At 42.4% G+C, this 19,600-nt stretch overlaps 1 protein-coding gene and 1 pseudogene across 1 annotated transcript in view; one reads left to right on the forward strand and one right to left on the reverse strand.

Moving 5' to 3' along the window:
* Positions 1 to 19,600, reverse strand: part of LOC124596391 (integrator complex subunit 4) — a 108,005-nt gene that overhangs the window by 33,471 nt on the left and 54,934 nt on the right. Inside the window, exons 7-9 of the mRNA XM_047135516.1 lie at positions 18,790 to 18,982; positions 16,138 to 16,312; positions 6,763 to 6,968 (exon numbers count right to left, since the gene is read on the reverse strand). Coding sequence (XP_046991472.1) covers positions 6,763 to 6,968; positions 16,138 to 16,312; positions 18,790 to 18,982 — 574 coding nt within the window. The remainder of the gene's footprint in view (positions 1 to 6,762; positions 6,969 to 16,137; positions 16,313 to 18,789; positions 18,983 to 19,600) is intronic.
* On the forward strand, positions 14,209 to 14,326 carry LOC124596827 (annotated as a pseudogene).

The raw sequence follows: 19,600 nt of genomic DNA on the forward strand, positions 1-19,600 counted from the left end.
CAGATGTGGCACACAGTGTTATTGTTAGGGGGTGCCTACAAATTATGTACAGTGCCAACCAGTTCCTGTTGTCAGACTGATTATGCCGAGTGTCAGACATAGGTAAAGATGATAGTCAAAGTAGCTACTTATTGGTGGACTGAACTTAAACACTCTAAAACTACAGTCTATATTGAAATTCGGTTAGATTAGTCAGCAATCAACTGCTGTGTGAAGTTAAACTATTTTCAGAACTTTCCTGCAAGCAAAAGCTGAACATACTTTTATGTAGATTATTTTAATAAATAGTTGTCTTTGTTACTCCTGTTTATCACAGTTATTCTGCCACATCTACATCGATACTCTGCAAGCCACAATACGGCGCGCAGCAGAGGGTACCTTGTATCACTATTGGTAATTTCCTTTCCTGTTCCAGCCGCAAATAGAGTGAGAGAAAGAGGACCCTCTATATGCCTTCATATGAGCCTTAATTTCTCGTATCTTATCTCAATGGTCATTACACACAATGTATGTTGGTGGCAGTAGAATCATTTAGCAGTCAGCTTCAAATGCCGGTCCTCTAAATTTTCCCACTAGTATTCCAGTTCCCAAAGCATCTCGGTAACACTTACATGCTGTTAGAACCTAATGGTAACAAATCTAGCAGCCTGCCTCTGAAGCAAATCTAGCAGCCTGCCTCTGAAAATACTTCAATGTCTTCCTTCAATCCAACCTGATATGGATTGCAAACATTCAAGCAGTATTCACAAATAGGTTGCACCAAGGTCCTTTTTGTCTAAGTCATCTTGTATCTTCCTACAGTCACTCAACTTTGACACTTGACTGTACATCACAGCATCATCAGTGAACTACCACAGATTGCTGCCCACCCTGTTCACCAATCATTTATGTATATAGATAACAACAGTGGTCCTATCACACTTCCCTTGGGCACTCCTGACAATACCCTTGTCTCTGATGAACACTCGCCATTGAGGACAACATACAGGGTTCTATTACTTAAGAAGTCTGTGAACTGCTCGCATATATGTGAACTTATTCCATATGCTCATACCTTCATCAACATCCTGTAATGGGGCATTTCTGGAAATTTAGAAATGTGGAATCTGCCTGTTGCTCTTTATTCATAGATCGCAGTATATTACGTGAAAAAAAAAAGGCAACCTGAGTTTCGCATGAGTGATGATTTCTGAAACCGTGCTGATTCATGGATATAAGCTTCTCAATCTCAAGAAAATTTATTATATTCAAACTGAGAATATGTTCAAGGATCTGCAGCAAAACAAAGTTAGGGATACTGGTCTGTAATTTTGTGGGTCCGTTCTTTTACCTTCGTATATACTGGAGTTGCCTGCACTTGTCTCCAATCGCTTGGGACTTTGTGTTGGGCAAGAGATTCACAATAAATGCAAGCTAGGTAAGGGGCTAATCCCATAAAGTACTCTTTGTAACACCAAACTGGGATACCCTCTGGACCTGGTGACTTATTTGCTTTCAAATCTTTCAATTGTTTCTCTATGCCAGAGATGTTTATTACTGTGTCATCCACATGGGAGTCTGTCCGATGGTAAAATGATGGTAAGTTTGTACAATTCCCCTGCATGAACTATTTCTTGAACACAAAATTTTAAACTTCAGCTTTTGTTTTGCTATCTTCAACTGTCACACCAGACTGGTCAACAAGGGACTGAATGGAAGCCTTAGACCTACTTAGTGATTTTACACAGGACCAGAGCTTTCTTGGGTTCTCAGCCAGATCTTTTGTTATGGTATGATAGTGATTGTTGTACGATTCATGCATAGATCTTTTCACAGATGCATGAATTTCTACTAACCATTGCTCGTCATCATTTGTGCATTCTGTTTCAGAAATACAGCTCTGTGACGTAATGGTAAGCATGTAGTAGGCCACTTTCCTACAGCCATGGAACTCCACAGCTGGCGGTTCACTTCTTGTTACCTTTAATTTGGGTGCCTAATTTACTGATAAACACAACAACAGGACACCAAAATAATATACGTCTAGGAATTTTACACAAGACAAAAGAAGAGTGCTATTTATAAGTCGCTGAAAGTAGAATACTGTGAGCAAGGTAAACAGAATCACAGAAAAGTGTCATACTCATACTTTTGGACATGGTATTCTGTGTTCTTTCACTGGAAGATGAAAAACAAAGCGATACGTGAAAAAAAATTAAAAAGGATTTACAAATGGTGCAGGAGATAAAAAAATTCACTAAACTGTTTTCAAGACTTCTCTTGAGCCTCCATTTGTTTTCACCATCAGATGATTGATTTAGTCATCCCGGGTACCACCAAACTATCTTACCAAGTTAATTTATTCAAATAATCTACACTGTGAGTCCCTACTTTCAGCTGTTCTGGTTTCCTTTTTACAGAGTGGATGCAGATAATTCACTGTACAAAACTACAAAATTACAAAGAGAGAGAATGGCTGATCAGTACTTCAGTAGTTACCTCTAGGACAAAAATTGAAGCACTGTCAATACACACTTTAAAAGTGAAAACATTAATCCTAGCTTTACGATAATATTATTTCCTGCTTCAGAGAGTTGGTCCCTTATCCTCATAAGCAATGGCCCCCTTATACTGCAGTCCTATCTTTCTTTCCTCTCTGACGGAGGAACTAACAGTTTCAAAAGCTAGGGTCCGTGTTTCCACTAATAAATTATATCTCTATGTCACCTTATTCTAGGGGATAGGTTAGGAGCACACATGTCACCTGAAGTACCATACTATTGAAAGACTTGTCTGATATGGCTCAATTTCCCTCTTTCGGGACTCCACCCAATCATGCCATACGAATATACTGGGTGATCAAAAAGTCAGTATAAATTTGAAAACTTAATAAACCATGGAATAATGTAGATAGAGAGGTAAAAATTGACACACATGCTTGGAATGACATGGAGTTATATTTGGGTGGGTGGGTGGGGAGGGGGAGGGGGGTTGGGAAGGGGGGGGGGGAGTTCACAAAATGTCCGACAGATGGCGCTGGACAGCAAAACTGATACCATGACGGGTGAGAGGTACACCGATATGTTACAGAATCGCATCATCCCCAGCCTGGCTGATAGTGCCGTTCACAACATTATTCCTCAACTACAGCTATTGTTGAGAAATGATGGTGGACATATTGAGCATTTCCTGTAAAGATCATCATCTTTGCTTTGTCTTACTTTGTTATGCTAATTATTGCTATTCTGATCAGATGAAGTGCCATCTATCGAACATTTTTTGAACTTTTCTATTTTTTTGGTTCTAATAAAACACCATGTCATTCCAAGCATGTGTGTCAATTTGTACCTCTCTATCTACATTATTCCGTGATTTATACAGTTTTCAAATTTATACTGACTTTTTGATCACCCAGTATATTTTTAAATTTGTAATTTTAAATGCTATCTTTATTCAATGCATCCGTTGTCTTTAATATTGTAAAATAACAGCCGACTAAATCGATCAACTCATCGAGGTTAAAGTAACTGTATTATAGATGTGAATGTGGTCAAATTAAATCAGATTATGCTGAGGGAATTAGATGAGGAAATGATACACTTAAAGTAGTAGATGGGTTTCACTATTTGGGCAGCAAAATAACTGATGATGGCCGAGGTAGAGAGGATATATAATGTAGACTGGCAATGGCACAAAAGCATTTCTGAAGAAGAGAAAGTTGGTAATATCAAATATAGATTTAAGTGCTAGGTAAAAGTATTTTGTATGGAGTGTAGCCATGTATGGAAGTGAAACATGGACGATAAACAGTTTGGACGAGAAGAGAATAGAAGCTTTTCAAATGTGGTGTTACGGAAGAATGCTGAAGATGGGTAGATCACATAACTAATGAGGAGGTACTGACTGGAATTGGGGAGAAAAAGACATTTATGGCCCAACCTGACTACAAGAAGGGATCGGTTGATAGGACTCATTCTGAGAAATCAAGGGATAACCAATTTAGTACTAGAGGGAAGTGTGGGGGGTAAAAATCATAATGGGAGTGCAAGAGTTGAATACAGTACGCAGATTCAGGAGGATGCAGGTTGTAGTAGCTATTCAGAGTTGAAGAGGCTTGCACAGGATAGAGTAGCATGGAGAGCTGCATCAAAGCAGTCTTCAGACCAAAGACCATAACAGCAGGTGTGAAATATGTCTTTGTGGATGTGAATGATGTGGATACACAAAGGAGGATGAACTTGTGATACTATAAGCTGAAGTAGTAACAGCGAACAGCATCTACACCAAAAACATTATTGTACAAATGCAGAAAATGATTTGATGTGATCCAATATTAAAGCTGCTAAGAAATGTATCAAAGTAGGCATATCTGTATAAGCACCCTTCTCCTTTCCTTTGTAGTAACCCTGAGATCAAGACAGTTTTTTACAAGGACTAACATATTCCTTATCATCTTGGGTAGCCAGAAAATAGATCAAATGCCCTGTCCTGTGCATCATCCTTTCTCAATTCAGTCATCCAGGAAGATGGTGAGATCTGACTTTGCAACAACAACTTTTATTAAGATAGTGGCTATGCCTCTACTGTTTCATGGTAGCATGCACCTGTTACTACAGAGAAATATGCCAAGTATTTGCTTACTAACGAAACCAGTGGCACTATGCATTTCTCCATCACAGAAACTGAAATAATCTCTGGTAGCATAAGTAACTTCTGTGACTGCTGAATGATATTTCAATGTAATTCAGCCACTTATAAAATACAAAATACAATCACAGCATCTGTTATGATGTTACTGATGATGAAAATGGAGGAAGTTGCAGAAAGTTTAAATGGTCACTCATATATGACATCTCAAAAAACTAATAAAATCCACTACTGCTGCTCACTATATAGAGGAGACCTTAAGACACAGACAGGTACAATGGAAAGACTGCTACACATTTTAGCTTTCAGTCAAAAGGCCTACCTCTCAAGAAGAAAATACACACACATTCACAACCCACCACTCAACATCTCCTCTGTATGATGAGTAGCATCTATCCTTTTTATCAGACTATGTCAATCCAAAAATTATGTTCCAATGTAGTAACATCTTCACTGGATACAACTCATGATAAACGGCATTATCCACAACATTAGTAAAAAGCTACTCAAGTGCTGGTTGAGGACAAGGAAAATGCATGAAGTGTTTGTTTCTTGCAGGAAACAAAATGATAGTTAATACACCATGGCAATTAATTAATGACCACATTTACATTGAACATTATATATGGTACCAATTTGTTTTTCTTTATCTGTTTCCTTTCAGATGAAAAAAAAAAAAAAAACCAATATTTGCAAAATTTAGTGGTGTAACATGGAAATTTGGGGCACACAACAGTGAGGACCAATAGTGGAATTTTATTTCACGCAATTTTTCAGTTATTATTACTCAAAGAAGGTTTCCCATTACATTTGGTGGGTGTGTGTATGTCCTTCTCAAAAGTCAGTTCTGGGATATGTTGAATGTCACAGAAGCAGTGACAGTTTAACTGATGCTAAACCTAATAAGTAAGCATTGATCTGTATGCAATGAATAAACCGTTGAAAGTGTATGAGTAGTAACCACAAACAGCGGAAAGAAACATGCAAGAAGTTTATTATAAGAAATTGGTTCAACACAGACACAGTGTGCAACATCTTGAGACAAGATCTGAACTTGTATCCTTACAAACTTCAGGTATCTCACAAGTTGAAATAGCTGATTTTCAAAGTTGTTTTTATGCAACAATACAATTAGCTTAAACTTAGACAATCAGAATTTTGGAGAGCGGTTCATAATATGTGATGAAGTAAACCTCCATTCACTCAGTTACATGAATTAAACAAATGTGAAGTTATGGACTGGACAAAAATGTGAGATTCATGAAAGCCCCCTAAGTAGTGTAAGAGTATGATGTGCAATATCAAGATCATGGACAAAAGAACCGTATTCTTTTTTTAAAAAAATGAAAATGGTGTTGCTGTAATTGTTCATGGCAAACACAACAGATAAATGCATAGATATTGTTTTACTCTTGAGTTACAACACTGAAACCCCAGTTTTGGGGACAGCAAGACAGTTGAACAAGGAAATTATTGCAACAGACAATTCCTTATCAAGTTATTTCAAGGTTTGGTGACAATGAATGGCCTACCCATACCCCAGAGTTAACTGCTCCGAACTTCTTTTTATGGGGTTACTTAAAGTATATTTCAATAAACCAAACAACACAGAAGACCTAAAGGGAGCCATTAGAAATGCAATTCAATTGATATCAAATAATACACTTCCACAAATTATGAACAAAGTATTAGTTCTGTCAGGAATCTATATGATTCATGGAGGATATCTAATGCTGTAATTTACAAAAAATAGGCAATGTTTGTTAGTTTCCTATATTTTTACCTATTACTTCAATCTGAAGTTGAAAGTTTGACACAAATAAAATACACTACATATAAATGTTATTAATTAATTGTCACCCTGTATTAATATATGAAGGAAAAAGCAAGGAGGCATAACATCAGCCAGTGTGAACAGAATAGCAGAAATAAAACACGAAGAACATAACAATGGCCTTGTTTTAGAAAACAAATGTTAGATTTATAAACTTATTTCTGGCCAAACTGACCAGGTGTGACTGACTCTTCAAATGCTGCAGGCCTCTTTGTAATGTTATGGTTATTCAACAAAAAATCTAAATGAACCAAAACAATATATCATCTTTTGCAGTTCAATTGACTTTATTTGTACATTACCTTAAGAGCACCAAGAATCGTCTCCAGCTGATCTTCCCGTAGTATAATGTGTCTGCTAATCTTTGTAAGACTATCTATAGCTTTAAGCCGAACTTCTTCAATCTCATCATTAAACATGTCCACAAGAAAGTCCAAAGACATTAGTGCAAACTGTGGATTGTTCATTGCCAATGAACACAGTGACTCCACAGATGCATTTCTTACTTCTGCGGAAATAAGGAAATAGTAATCTTTAAAGTGTGAAGAAAATAAGCATGAAATCATCATTACAGTGATGAAACAAGTTAATTTAATTGCTTATTAAAATCACTGTTGTTATTTTAAAATAATAAAAAAAACGTTATGTCAATGATTCTAAACAGCAGATCTCAATATAAATTTTTGTTACATTAATAAATTTGACATTTGATTTTACATTACAACTCTCTCCCTTCTGCTTCCCTATCACATTCCAATTTAGATGCAGAACATTACAACAAAACAAAAACAAAAAGAAAAAAGGAAAAGGAGATCACTTCAAAGATGACCACCTGAATGGGTCATTTAATACTTATCATCATCAACAACCACAGCTGCAAAAAGGTTGCCTCGTGACTTCTTTGTTCATTATGGTCTGCATCCATGTTGCTCCTGTATAAATTCCCATATTGATGATTCATACTGTTAAAACTGAACTATTAGTTCCTTTCCCAGAGAGGAAAAGAAGGATAGGTTGGGAATTGTAAGAATCGAGTCTAAGTCACTCAAACCTTAGAATAAGAAGCATTCTGTCTCATAATTTTATGGTGTATTTTCCTTTTAACAGAATTATATTGCCCCCCGTGAACCACTGACCTCGTCGACGTGGGTGGACTGGGTCCACAAATGATACCTCAGGTGGTACCACAACAGAGGAGTATCTGTGGAGACGTCAGGCTGAGGTTGCCTGAAGAGGGGCAGCAGCCTTTTTAGTAGCTGCAGGGCAAGAATCTGGATGAGTGACTGATTTGACCTTGTAACATTAGCCAACATGGTTTTTCTGTGCTGGAACTGCAAACGACTGAAAGCAAGGAGAAACTTCAGCATTTATTTCTTCCAAAGGGTATTTAGCTCTACCTGTATGTTTTAGTGATGACAGCATCCTGTTGGGTAAAATATTCCAAAGATAAAATAGCTCCCATTTCGTTCTCTGGTTGGGGACCACTCAGGAGGGCATCAAGTGCAAAATGCCTAGAGGAATGAGTAGAGGACAAATGTGAGGCTGTAGAAACATGCAGGAGAAAAATAGATTCCACATACAGGAAAATTAAAGTGACCTCTGGGGAAAAGAGAAGAGCTGCAGAAATATCAGCAGTTCAGATGGCAAGACAGTACTCAGTAAAGAAAGGAACACTGAAAGGAATATATACAAGCTACCTATAAAAGAGTGTGTGTGTGTGTGTTTGAGGTTTACGGGCGCTAAACAGCGTGGTCATCAGCGCCCAAACGCATAAAAACAGGAACGCATGCAGTGAAGGGACTAAGACGGACAGCAAACAAGGAGAACGACTAAAAGACACAGACCTGATGCAGTTCCACATCCTCACATACAAAGGCGAAACGAGAGGAGAAGGAACGCACTAAAAAAGGAAAGGAATCACACGGAAGGGAGGACAGAAACCGAAGGGAAACAAGGAGGTATTTGTGACTGGCGGGCCTCTCACCTAAAATCTGAAGGGAGGACAGAAACCGAAGGGAAGGAGGTATTTGTGACTGGCGGGCCTCTCACCTAAAATCTGGGTGAGCCAGTCACCCAGCAGCACATTAAAACCCTCTCCCTAAAATCTGAGGCAACAAATTGGACAGGACACAAAACCGTAAGACCTTAACCACAGTCGTTGTGTCGTCTTGCAAAATAGAGGGCAAATCCGGTGGCAAGGACACCACCGCCCTCTGGTCAGAGAATAAAAGACAGTCAAGTAAAATGTGACGGACAGTAATCTGGACGGCACAAGCACTGCAGATTGGGGGGTCCTCCCGCCGGAGTAAAAAACCATGTGTTAAGGGACTGTGCCCAATGCGGAGGCGAGTGAGGAGAACCTCATCCCGCCTGCATGACTGGTAGGACGTACGCCATGGCCACGTGGTGGCCTTGACCAGACACAGCTTATTGTCACCGACTGCCAGCCACTCCTCTTCCCACTGACGCATAACACGAAAACGCAAAAGGGAGGTAACATCATGGAGGGGGACGGCACATTCAACAACGTGAGGGAGGGAACATGCATCTTTGGCAGCAACATCCGCCAGTTCGTTTCCCCTAATACCCACGTGCCCCGGCACCCAGCAGAAAGAAACCTCCTTCCCCTGCCGTTGCAGGTGGAGTAGGGCATCATGGATGTTCTGGACGACCGTATCCGCTGGGTACAAGTGTTGCATGGTCTGAAGGGCACTCAGGGAGTCAGAACAGATGAGGAACTTAAGACTGGGAACACATCTCATCTGCTCCAAAGCCCGCAAGATCGCAAACAATTCGGCATCAAAGATGGTAAACGCCGCAGGAAGTCTTAACTTGACGACTTGATCAGGGAAAACAACAGCACAACCAACAGAGTCCCCCTGTTTAGAGCCATCCGTAAATACTGGTACATGGTCGGGATGCTGGTGTAAAATATCGGAATATAAGGAGGTAAAAACAAACGCAGGAGTGCAGCTCCTCCGGTACTCCGACAAGTCTAAAAGGACGCCGGGCCTCTGGAGCAACCAGGGAGGCAGGCGGGTAAAACCTTGTCGTTGGGGGGCCACACGCTCCACACCAAGGGACTCAAGCAAATGCTTGGCACGAATCCCAAATGGTCTCGTTGCCCTGGGACGACTGGAAAAGAGACGTTCCATAGGCGGTTGGCCAACGGTAGGGTACGTAGGTAGGACAGGCAAGAAATTGACACACCCGTCGCACCATGAGGAGTTTTCACCGGATGGCGAGCGGCGGTTCCCCTGCCTCAGCACACAGGCTGGGGATGGGACTGGTATGGAAGGCACCAGTGGCCAGCCTGATACCCTCATAGTGTACTGCGTCAAGAATCTTCAGATACGAAGGCCTTGCTGACCCATACACGGTACAACCATAGTCAAGAAGCGATCGGACGAAAGCCCTATAAAATTGCAGCAGACGCGCCCGATCTGCTCCCCAGGATCGATGGCTCAGACACTTCAAAATATTCAGTGCCTTCAGGGCCCGCACCATGAGGTCTTTAAGGTGAGGCAACCACGACAACTTGGAATCAAAAGTGAGGCCCAGGAACCTCACAGTGTCTCTAAAAGGAAGAATGGTGTCCCTCAGACGCAATTCAGGGGAGGTAAAAGGACGTCGAGAACGATTAAAATGAACACACACACATTTGTCTGCAGAAAAGGTAAAACTCATCTTCGCAGTCCATGCCTCTAATCGCTTTATCGTAAGCTGCAACTGCCGACTAGCAGTGACAAGACTAGAGGAAGAACAGAAAACACCAAAATCGTCCACAAACAAGGAGCACTGGGCAGGACTCCGGATAGTGGACACGATACTGTTAATGGCGACGGCAAAGAGGGTGACACTTAAAACGCTTCCCTGAGGAACACCATTCTCCTGCACGTACAAATCCCGATATCGAAAGAGGCGGTGGGAAAGAAAGGACCGAATGAAGATGGGGAGACAGCCACAAAAGCCCCACTGATGGAGTTGATTGAGGATAAGGTGGCGCCAAGTAGTGTCATATGCCTTATTAATATCAAAGAATACACCTAGACAATGCTGGTTACGTAGGAAGGCCTGCTGGATGGCCGCCTCAAGCAGGGTCAAGTTGTCTATAGTGGAACGACATCTCCGAAAGCCACACTGAGAGGGGCTAAGGAGCTGCCTGGTCTCGAGCAGCCAAACCAGGCGACGGTTGACCATGCGTTCCAACGTCTTCCTGACACAGCTCGTCAAAGCATTACTCCGATAACTACTGGGATGTGTTCGGTCCTTCCCCGGTTTGAGGAGGGGAATCAAAATCGCCTCCCTCCACGAGTCAGGGTACGTGCCGGATAACCATATCATATTAAAACAATTCAGGAGAACTTCCTTGGAAGGCAGTAACAAGTGCTGCAGCATGCTGTACCGGATTTGATCATGACCAGGCGCAGTATCATGAGCCACAGACAGCGCCAAATCCAGTTCCCACATTGTGAAGGGGCAGTTGTAGGGTTCAGAATTTGGAGACCAAGTGACCCCTCTCGATGGCAGTGCGGTAGCGGCAGAAATCTGGATCACAGTTAATAGGGGCGGTAGATGCCGCAAACTTCATGGCCAGTGTCTGGGCAATGTCTCTCGGCGCCGTGAGATTTCCCTGATGCAGCAACGCCGTGACAGGTAGCTGGCCGAGTTTCCCGGAAATCCTCCTGATGGCTTCCCATACTTTCGTAGAATTAGTGGAACGGGAGATGGAGTTCAAGAACGATTGCCATGACCGTCATTTGCTCTCTTTAATCACTCGCCGCGCTTTGGCCCTTGCCACCCGAAAGGCCGCAAGATTGTCAGCTGAGGGACGGGACTTGAAGCGGCGCAGAGCTGCACGGCGGGCTCGGATGGCTGAGCGGCACTCAGTGGTCCACCAAGGGACAGGACGCCTCTTGGGATAACCGGATGACCGTGGGATTGACAATTCAGCAGCATGGGAGATCACGGCTGTAACATGGTCTACCCATTCGTGGACACTGGCACGGTGTTCCAAAACAGACAGTTGGCTGAAAAGTGTCCAGTCAGCTCTGCAGAGGTGCCACCGGGGCGGCACTGGTAATGCCATAGCCTCAGCCAGGAGGCGAATCCAAAGGGGGGAGTGGTCACTAGAATGGAGGTAAGCAGCAACCTCCCACAGAGCAGAATCCGCGAGTGCTGGAGAGCAAAAGGAAAGGTCAATAGCTGATGACGACCGAGAAGCAGTACAGAAATGAGTGGGAGCACCAGAGTTGAGGATGCACAGTTCTTCAGACATCATGAGGTTTTCCAGAATGCGTCCCCTGGGGCAAGTAGTCGAAGAGCCCCATAAGACATTATGAGCATAGAAGTCCCTCGGAAGAAGAAATTGGGAAATTGGCGGGGGAGTTGGCTAATAAGGTCTGTGAGAGCCTCAGAGTCTATCGCAACCTGAGGTGGTAAGTAAAGTGAACAGACTGTGAGCCTCCGACCCACAAGAAGGTCAACTGCAACTGCTTGCAAGTCTGTAACAAGAGGGAGCTCAGATGAAGGGTGCATGTCACGGACAAAAACCGCAACACCACCCTTTGCCCTTTCTCCCGTCAGATCATCTTTCCGATATACGGTATAGCCCCATAAAGAAGGAGCATCAGTGGCCCGAAAACGTGTCTCTTGGAGACATAAGCACAAAGGACACTCTCGTACAAGGAGTTGTAATTCGGCCACATGCGTCCTGAACCCATTCAGGTTCCACTGTAATATGGGAGCCAGCGATCAGGGTGGCTAAACTTTCACCCTGCCTCTGTGTTTTGGAGGAGAGCCCGTACTGGCCAGAGATTTATTCCTGGGGCGAGAAGATCGCCCCCGGTCGACATCAATGTCCATCAGCTCCGATGACGACCCACGGGAGATGTCAGACAGTACGATGGCCTCGTCATCGGACCGACCCTGACCAGTCTCCTCAGGTGGCAAAACCTTCACCTTCGGCGTCTTTGTCTTGGGAGGCTTAGAATGCAGAGCCTTGTCAGCAGTTGGAGCTTTACTCGCCTGGGCAGAAGGCACCATATGGGAAGAGGCAGGAAGTACCCCAATGTCAGCAACCACGGCCTTGTCCGACGTTGCGGGGAGAGCCACAGGTTTCATAACAACCGCAGCAGCACAAGTGCACTGGCAAACACAGGTATTAGTACTAACACTAGCAACCTCTGTTTGCGTAGCAACAGTGGCCATTTGTACCGGTTTTTTCAGAGCGGAAGCGAAAGATGTCGTAAACACAGGAGGTTGCATGGCCTTAAAGAGCTTCTTGGCCTCACCATAGGGGATGCGCTTAGATGTTTTGATCTCCTGTATCTTCCGTTCTTCGAGATAGATGGGGCAGACCCGGCTCCAGACAGGGTGACTCCCAGAGCAATTCACGCACTTCACAGGCGATGAACAATCGGCTCCTTCATGGGCAGGCTGACCACATTTACCGCAAGTGGCTATCCCATTGCACCCCAACATAGTATGCCCAAAGCGCTGACATTTAAAACAGCGTATTGGGTTGGGGAAATATGGTCGTACTGGCAAACGTAAGAACCCCGCTTTAACATGCTCTGGGAGTCTCGGGCAACTGAATGTGAGAATAAACGAGTTGGATTTGACGAGATCCCCATCGACTCGTTTCATAATATGCTGCACGTCAACAATACCTTCGTCAGCCCACTCAGATTTTAACTCGTCTGTGGAGATATCCACCAAGTCCCTACATGTCACAACACCCTTACTATTATTCAAAGTGGAGTGGAGCTCGGTCTCGATAACGTACTCTCCGAGACAGGTTGCTTTCTGAAGAGAAGCGACTTGACGGGAACTAGAAGTCTCAACTAACAGAGTCCCATTGCGCAGTCGCTTCACAGATTTCAGTGTTCCTGCAATACCCTCAAGACCCTTGTGGATGTAAAAGGGAGAAATCCTCTCAAAGCTACCCTCCTTCCATTTAATAATCAAAAACACATTCTGATTGTCAGCATGTGCTCCGTTACGACAGTCTGATAAATCTCTAGCAACACCAGGAGCTGGAGGACTCGCAGCACGAAGTCGCTTTTTCGATGGGGTGTGTTTTCCTACCAGTGGCCCTCCCAATCCACTGGTAGGGGGAAATGTAGAGGTCGAAGGGTCCATTGCAGTCCCACGAGCAGGTAGGGAACTAAAGGTCCGCTCAGACAGAGCCCCGCGTGCCTGAGTAAGCCGTATACAACTGGGGTGCGGCAGGTGCCCAAGAGGTTGCCCGCTTGCGACTGTTCCACCCCAACAGCCATGCATCTCATAGGCGTGGAGCACACCGTAAGATTGATGGGTTTTTATAGAGGTTGGCCTTCCTCGCAATCCAGGCGGTCAAGCCAAGATTACCATTCCCCGCAGCACACAACATTCCACCGCCGCGCCATGCGGTGGTCGCTGAAGCATGTCCGGGGGTTACGGTGACAGGAGACTGGCGGCGCAGACCAGTCCCCAGCTCAGGACCCCGGAGTCGCCAAGCCCGTACTCAGCAAATGAATGCTGAGCTCCCGGGGGCACCTATAAAAGAAACTTGACAATGATACTATACAAAGAGGAGAGGAAGTAGGTGAAGATTACACGAGAGGCACAAGGATGCTCGAATTTGACAACGCACTGAAGAATCTAAGTGGAAACTAGACCCCTGGATTAGAAGATATTTCCACAGATTTATTGAGATCTTTGGGACAGTCAGTCATGACGGAATTATTTCACCTGGTAAGCAAGAGGCCAACGGTCTTGCTGCAGTGGTAACACCGGTTCCCATCAGATCACTGAAGTTAAGCACTGTTGGGCTGGACTAGCACTTGGATGGATGACCATCTGGTCTGCCGAGCGCAGTTGGCAAGCGGGGTGCACTCAGCCCTTGTGAGGCAAACTGAGCATCTACTTGATTGAGACGTGGCGGCTCTGGTCTCGTAAACTGACATACAGACAAGAGAGTGGTGTGCTGACCACAGGCCCCTCCATATCCGCATCCAGTGACGCCTGCGGGCTGAGGATGACACGGCGGCCGGTCAGTACCATTGGGCCTTCCAAGGCCTGTTCGGATGGAATTGGTGTGCAAGACATATGGGACATGCAAAATACCCTCAGACTTCAGGCAGAATGTAATGATTCCAGTTCTGAAGAGGGTAGGCTGCAGTAGGTGAGAATACTACTAACTCTTCAGTTTAATACATACTGCTTGCAAAAGATTGACACGCATTATTTAAAGAAGAATGACACAAACTTGTAGAAGTGGTACTCAAGGAAAGATCACTTTGGCTTTCAAAGAAATATAAAAACACACGGTGCAATAATGACATTATGATTTATCTTAGAAGACAAAATAATGAAAGGCAAACCTTTGTTTATAGCACTTATACATTTAGAGAAAGCTTTTCACTATATCGATTGGAATACACTGAAATTATGAAGGTAGCAGAGATAAAATACAGGGAACGAAAGGCTATTTTCAACTTTTACAGAAACCACACAGCAGTTATAACAGTCGAGGGGCATGAAGGGGAAGTAGTTGTTGAGACGGAGTGAAGCAGGGTTGTTGCCTATTCAATCTGTACACTGAGCAAGCGGTGAAGGAAACAAAAGAAAAATTTGCAGCAGGGATTAAAGTTCAGGGAGAAGAAATAAAAATTTTGAGATTTGTTGATGACACTATAGTTCTGTCAGAAAGGGGAAGGGGAACATAAGATGAACACCAACAAAAGCACAACAGGGGTACTGAAACGTAGCTGAATTAAATCAGATCACACTGAGGGAATTAGATTAGGAAATGAGACACTTAAAGTAGTAGATGAGTTTTACTATTAGGGCAGCAATATGAATGATGATGGCCAAAGTGGAGAGGATATAAAATGCACACTGGTATCAGCATGAAAAGCATTTCTGAAAAAGAGGAATTTGCTAACATCCAACATAAATTTAAATATTATAAAGTGTTTTCTGGAAGTATTTGTCTGGAGTATAGCCTTGTATGGAAATGATCATGGATAATAATCAGTTCAGACAAGAAGAGAATAGAAGCTTTTGAAAATGTGGTTCTACAGAAGAATGCTGACGATTAGATGGATAAATGTAACAAATGATGTGGTAGTGAATCAAATTGGAGAGAAAAGAAATGTATTGCTCAACTTGATTAAAAGAAGGGATAGATTAATGAGACACATTCTGAGACATAAAGGAATTGCCAATTTGGTAATGGGAGAGTGGGGGTAAAAATCAGAGAGACCATGCAATTCAGATGGATGAATGTTGTGGTAGTTATGAAGAGATGGAGAGGCTTGCACACTAACTCAGTGAACTGCATCAAACCCATCTTCGAAGTGAAGACAACAACTACCACCACCACCAACAACAACAAAAACTATATTTCATCCGTGTCTCTTATAAGTCAGCTGCCCTTCTGTAGGAAACCAGATATTATTTTCATCGAGTTTTAAATTAACTACTTTCCAACTCCCCTCTTCAGATTTTTTTACATTCTCTTCAAACTGTTGGTTTCCTCTCACTGTGTTCTATAAAACTTGTACCACTCCGCCAGCACTAATTTCCATAGGCAGCATGAGAGCTGTTTCCGAAGTCAATGTTTTGTGGTGTGTGAAAGATAAAATTTTGTGTTGATTTATTTGTTCCATATTTTGCTACCTCTTACCTACCTTGATACTCATCTTCAAGTCCATGAACAAATGCCCCACATGAACCACTATTAACAAGGCTCACTGATTCTGCATCAACCAGTTCACGTGGGGCATCATCTGCCCAGTTGCGGCCACTGGACCACTCTCCAGAAGTTATTGATTCCCAAGCACGTTCATGGGCTGACCGTTTCCGCTGCAACATAACAGGGACACCTTTTGCATTTTACATTCCTGCACATACGTAATACTGATGGTTAGAACCAAACATCATGAGCAATAATTATACAGAATATTTTTATTTCTTCATTTCAAATGGACATCATTAATTTATCGTGTCACTCAATAAATGAATAGTTCCTGTCTTCGTTACAATCACAAAAAGATTTTCCTCCATTCATCTTCCCATCTGACATTAACTTCTTACAATTGCAGCCAAAACATGTATGTTGGACTGCTTTCATTATAAACAATGCTAATTTAACAGTGTGAGTAGCGAGCGCCTGTGTAAATTAGAAGGTGGTTCATGCCAAAAGAGTTGTAGGAAAGAGGTCTGCTGACACACTGTCATAGACAGACAGGAGGAGGATGGGGAGTGGGAGGGTGGGTAGCAGAAACCATCAATGTTCCCAGAAAAAATTTTACTCTTCAGCAGAGTGCTTGGTATTTTGGAATATCCTGCCAGATTAAAACTGTGTATCAGACCAGCACTCGAACCTTGCCTCTCTGACTGAGTTATTCAAGCATGACAGGGCCTAACAGGTTCACTTCTGCCAGCATCTCTCTCCTATTTTCCAAATTTAACAGAATCTCTCCTGCAAACATTGCTGGAATAGCACTCCTAAACCTAACTAACCTAAGGACATCACAAGCATGCATGCCTGAGGCAGGATTCGAACCTGCGACCGTAGCAGCAGCGCGTTTCCAGACTGAAGCGCCTAGAGCCACTCAGCCACAGTGGCTGGCACAGCTTTAATTTTCCAGGATTCAATGCCATTTGCATTTTCTCTATTGGGCAAACAATTTCTGCAGCTGGGAAGCACTTTTTATTCAGTTGCATGTACTTTCTGGCTATTTCTTAGAATGACTGACTCATGTACATTTTGTGTTTCCATGAGAATTAGTGTAAAATGGAATCATAAATTAGGCTAGTAATCTGAAAACAGATTGTTTCACATAATACAGTTCATGATATTTCACACCTATCAATTACAGCAAGAAACACAAATTTTGTTACTGCACTAGAAGGAATCATGCTGAACTTTATATAGGGTGTTTCTAACATTTCTTCCACCAACTCTTAGGACACAGAAGAAGGTGAGCTGATAATGGTTTGAATAGAATCCCATGTGAAGAGAGATACTGTTCACATGTCACAAGAACCACAGGAAAAGATTATAACTCAACACCATGTTGTCAATGAGGTATCAGAGACGCAGCACAAGCTTGGATTAGGGAAGAACTGTTGATGTGCCCTTTCAACGGAATCATATCATTATCTGCTTTAAGGAATTCCGGGAAATCACGGAAACAGTCTTACCATTCCACCACCTTGCTCAGTGCATGGAGACAGAAATGAGTGACTTAGATAAAAAGTACACATAATAAATCTTTATTCAGGTAAGCAAATACGCATTTAGGAAGGGTCACTAATGGCAGATCAAAATGGAGGGAACTTGGTTCTGACACAAGTCGATGCTTTGCCTAGAAACAGTGAAGAGGTTGAGAAATCTGCAAACTGGGGGAAAAATGGACAGAGACAGAGAATCCAAAGATAAATATAGTTGAAAAAGTTGAATTCAGCATGGGGAGGGGAGGGATTAAGTGGAGCTATAAAATATAGACTTGACGAGGGTAAAAATTCTAGCAGATAAACAAAAATGGACTCTGGACTTGTGCATACGAAAGAGATGTGAGGAAAGTATGGCAGTAGCAATGTGAGGGATGTTACTAGTCAGTAAATGAAAACAAATTTTGGATTAAAGAAAATGTTCAAATGTATGTGAAATCTTATGGAACTTAACTGCTAAGGTCATCAGTCCCAAAGCTTACGCACTACTTAACCTAAATTATCCTAAGGACAAACACACACACCCATGCCTGAGGGAGGACTCGAAACTCCGCCGGGACCAGCCGCACAGTCCATGACTGCAGTGCCTTAGACTGCTCGGCTAATCCCGTGTGGCAAATTTTGGATAATCAGCAACTGAAATTAAGGACTGTCAAGTACAGAAATTACTGAAAATTCAATGTGGCTTCAGTTGCCTGAAACTGTGTGTGTGTGTGTGTGTGTGTGTGTGTGTGTGTGTGTCACCTATTTTTGACAAAGGCCTTACTGCCCGAATACTCTATTTGTGAGTCTTTTTGTTGTGCCTATCTGCAACTTAGCATCACTGCTACATAGTAAGTAGCACCTTTCATTTCCATAATACTGTTATATTCCATCCTGGATTTTCCATTGTTTGAAAATTCAGACAAATATTCAGGGCACTACTGGTATGTTTTCTTTCCTTGAACAAAATGTCATCCAAATGAGTGTGTTTCATTTGTATCATTGTGTTTACAGACATTTTATTTGAATGATTGGTGTTAATTTTTATGCCAAAGTTCCTTGGCATTATCTTTCTGAAATCTGAAAAAAATTTAACAGAAAGTAAAGGCATATAGACTTACCCTCATATTTGACATGAGTTTCTTGTCTAGTGTCTGCTGGAGGAAGCGAGGGCTGATTGATGTCATTGAACCCAGCAGACGAGCTGCCTGTGTACGAACACGCATTGATAAGTCATTAATCATGTGACATATTTTCCCAAATGCATCATCCACCAATCGAATCTCCTCATCGCTGTCTGGTAGTGTGACAAGGCTGTATTATTAGAGACAAAATTAGTGTATACATAAATTAGCGTCACTGCTATCACTGAACATGACTAGTGAGCTATACAGACAAACATGGTAAGTACACTTTGAATGACGAGCATTTATAAAGACTCCTTTCTTACTTGCTATGATACATTTATTGTAAATACTTATTTTTGTGAATTTCTTTTGCCACTATATCTCTTCTTTTATCGCCAGCAATAATTAAATCTCTTAATTACATCATATTCCATCGACAAAATTTATCTGTCATTCTCTTGTACCTAATTAACAAACAGGAATAAGTAGGTTGCCATAAATATTTAAAAAAAACAGGCCACAGGTGCGTATACTTACAGCAAGCAGGCACTAGAACATGGTCTCAGGTGCATATAAAGCGTTTCTAATAAAGTTGTTCTTTAAGAAAGGAAAATATCAGAGAGTCAACTCACAACCAAATTGTCACCTTTCAACCTAACCTAGGCCTTGCGCTATGCTACAAATCAGTCTGTCACAACAACTTAAATTCCAAAGTGTAATATAGACGCAAAAAAATATTGTCCGCATTCTGTTCTCTTACTGCTGGTGCATGTATGATGACACACACCTCACCATCATTACATCA

Source organism: Schistocerca americana, chromosome 2, assembly GCF_021461395.2.
Source record: "Schistocerca americana isolate TAMUIC-IGC-003095 chromosome 2, iqSchAmer2.1, whole genome shotgun sequence".
NCBI classification, from domain to species: domain Eukaryota; kingdom Metazoa; phylum Arthropoda; class Insecta; order Orthoptera; family Acrididae; genus Schistocerca; species Schistocerca americana.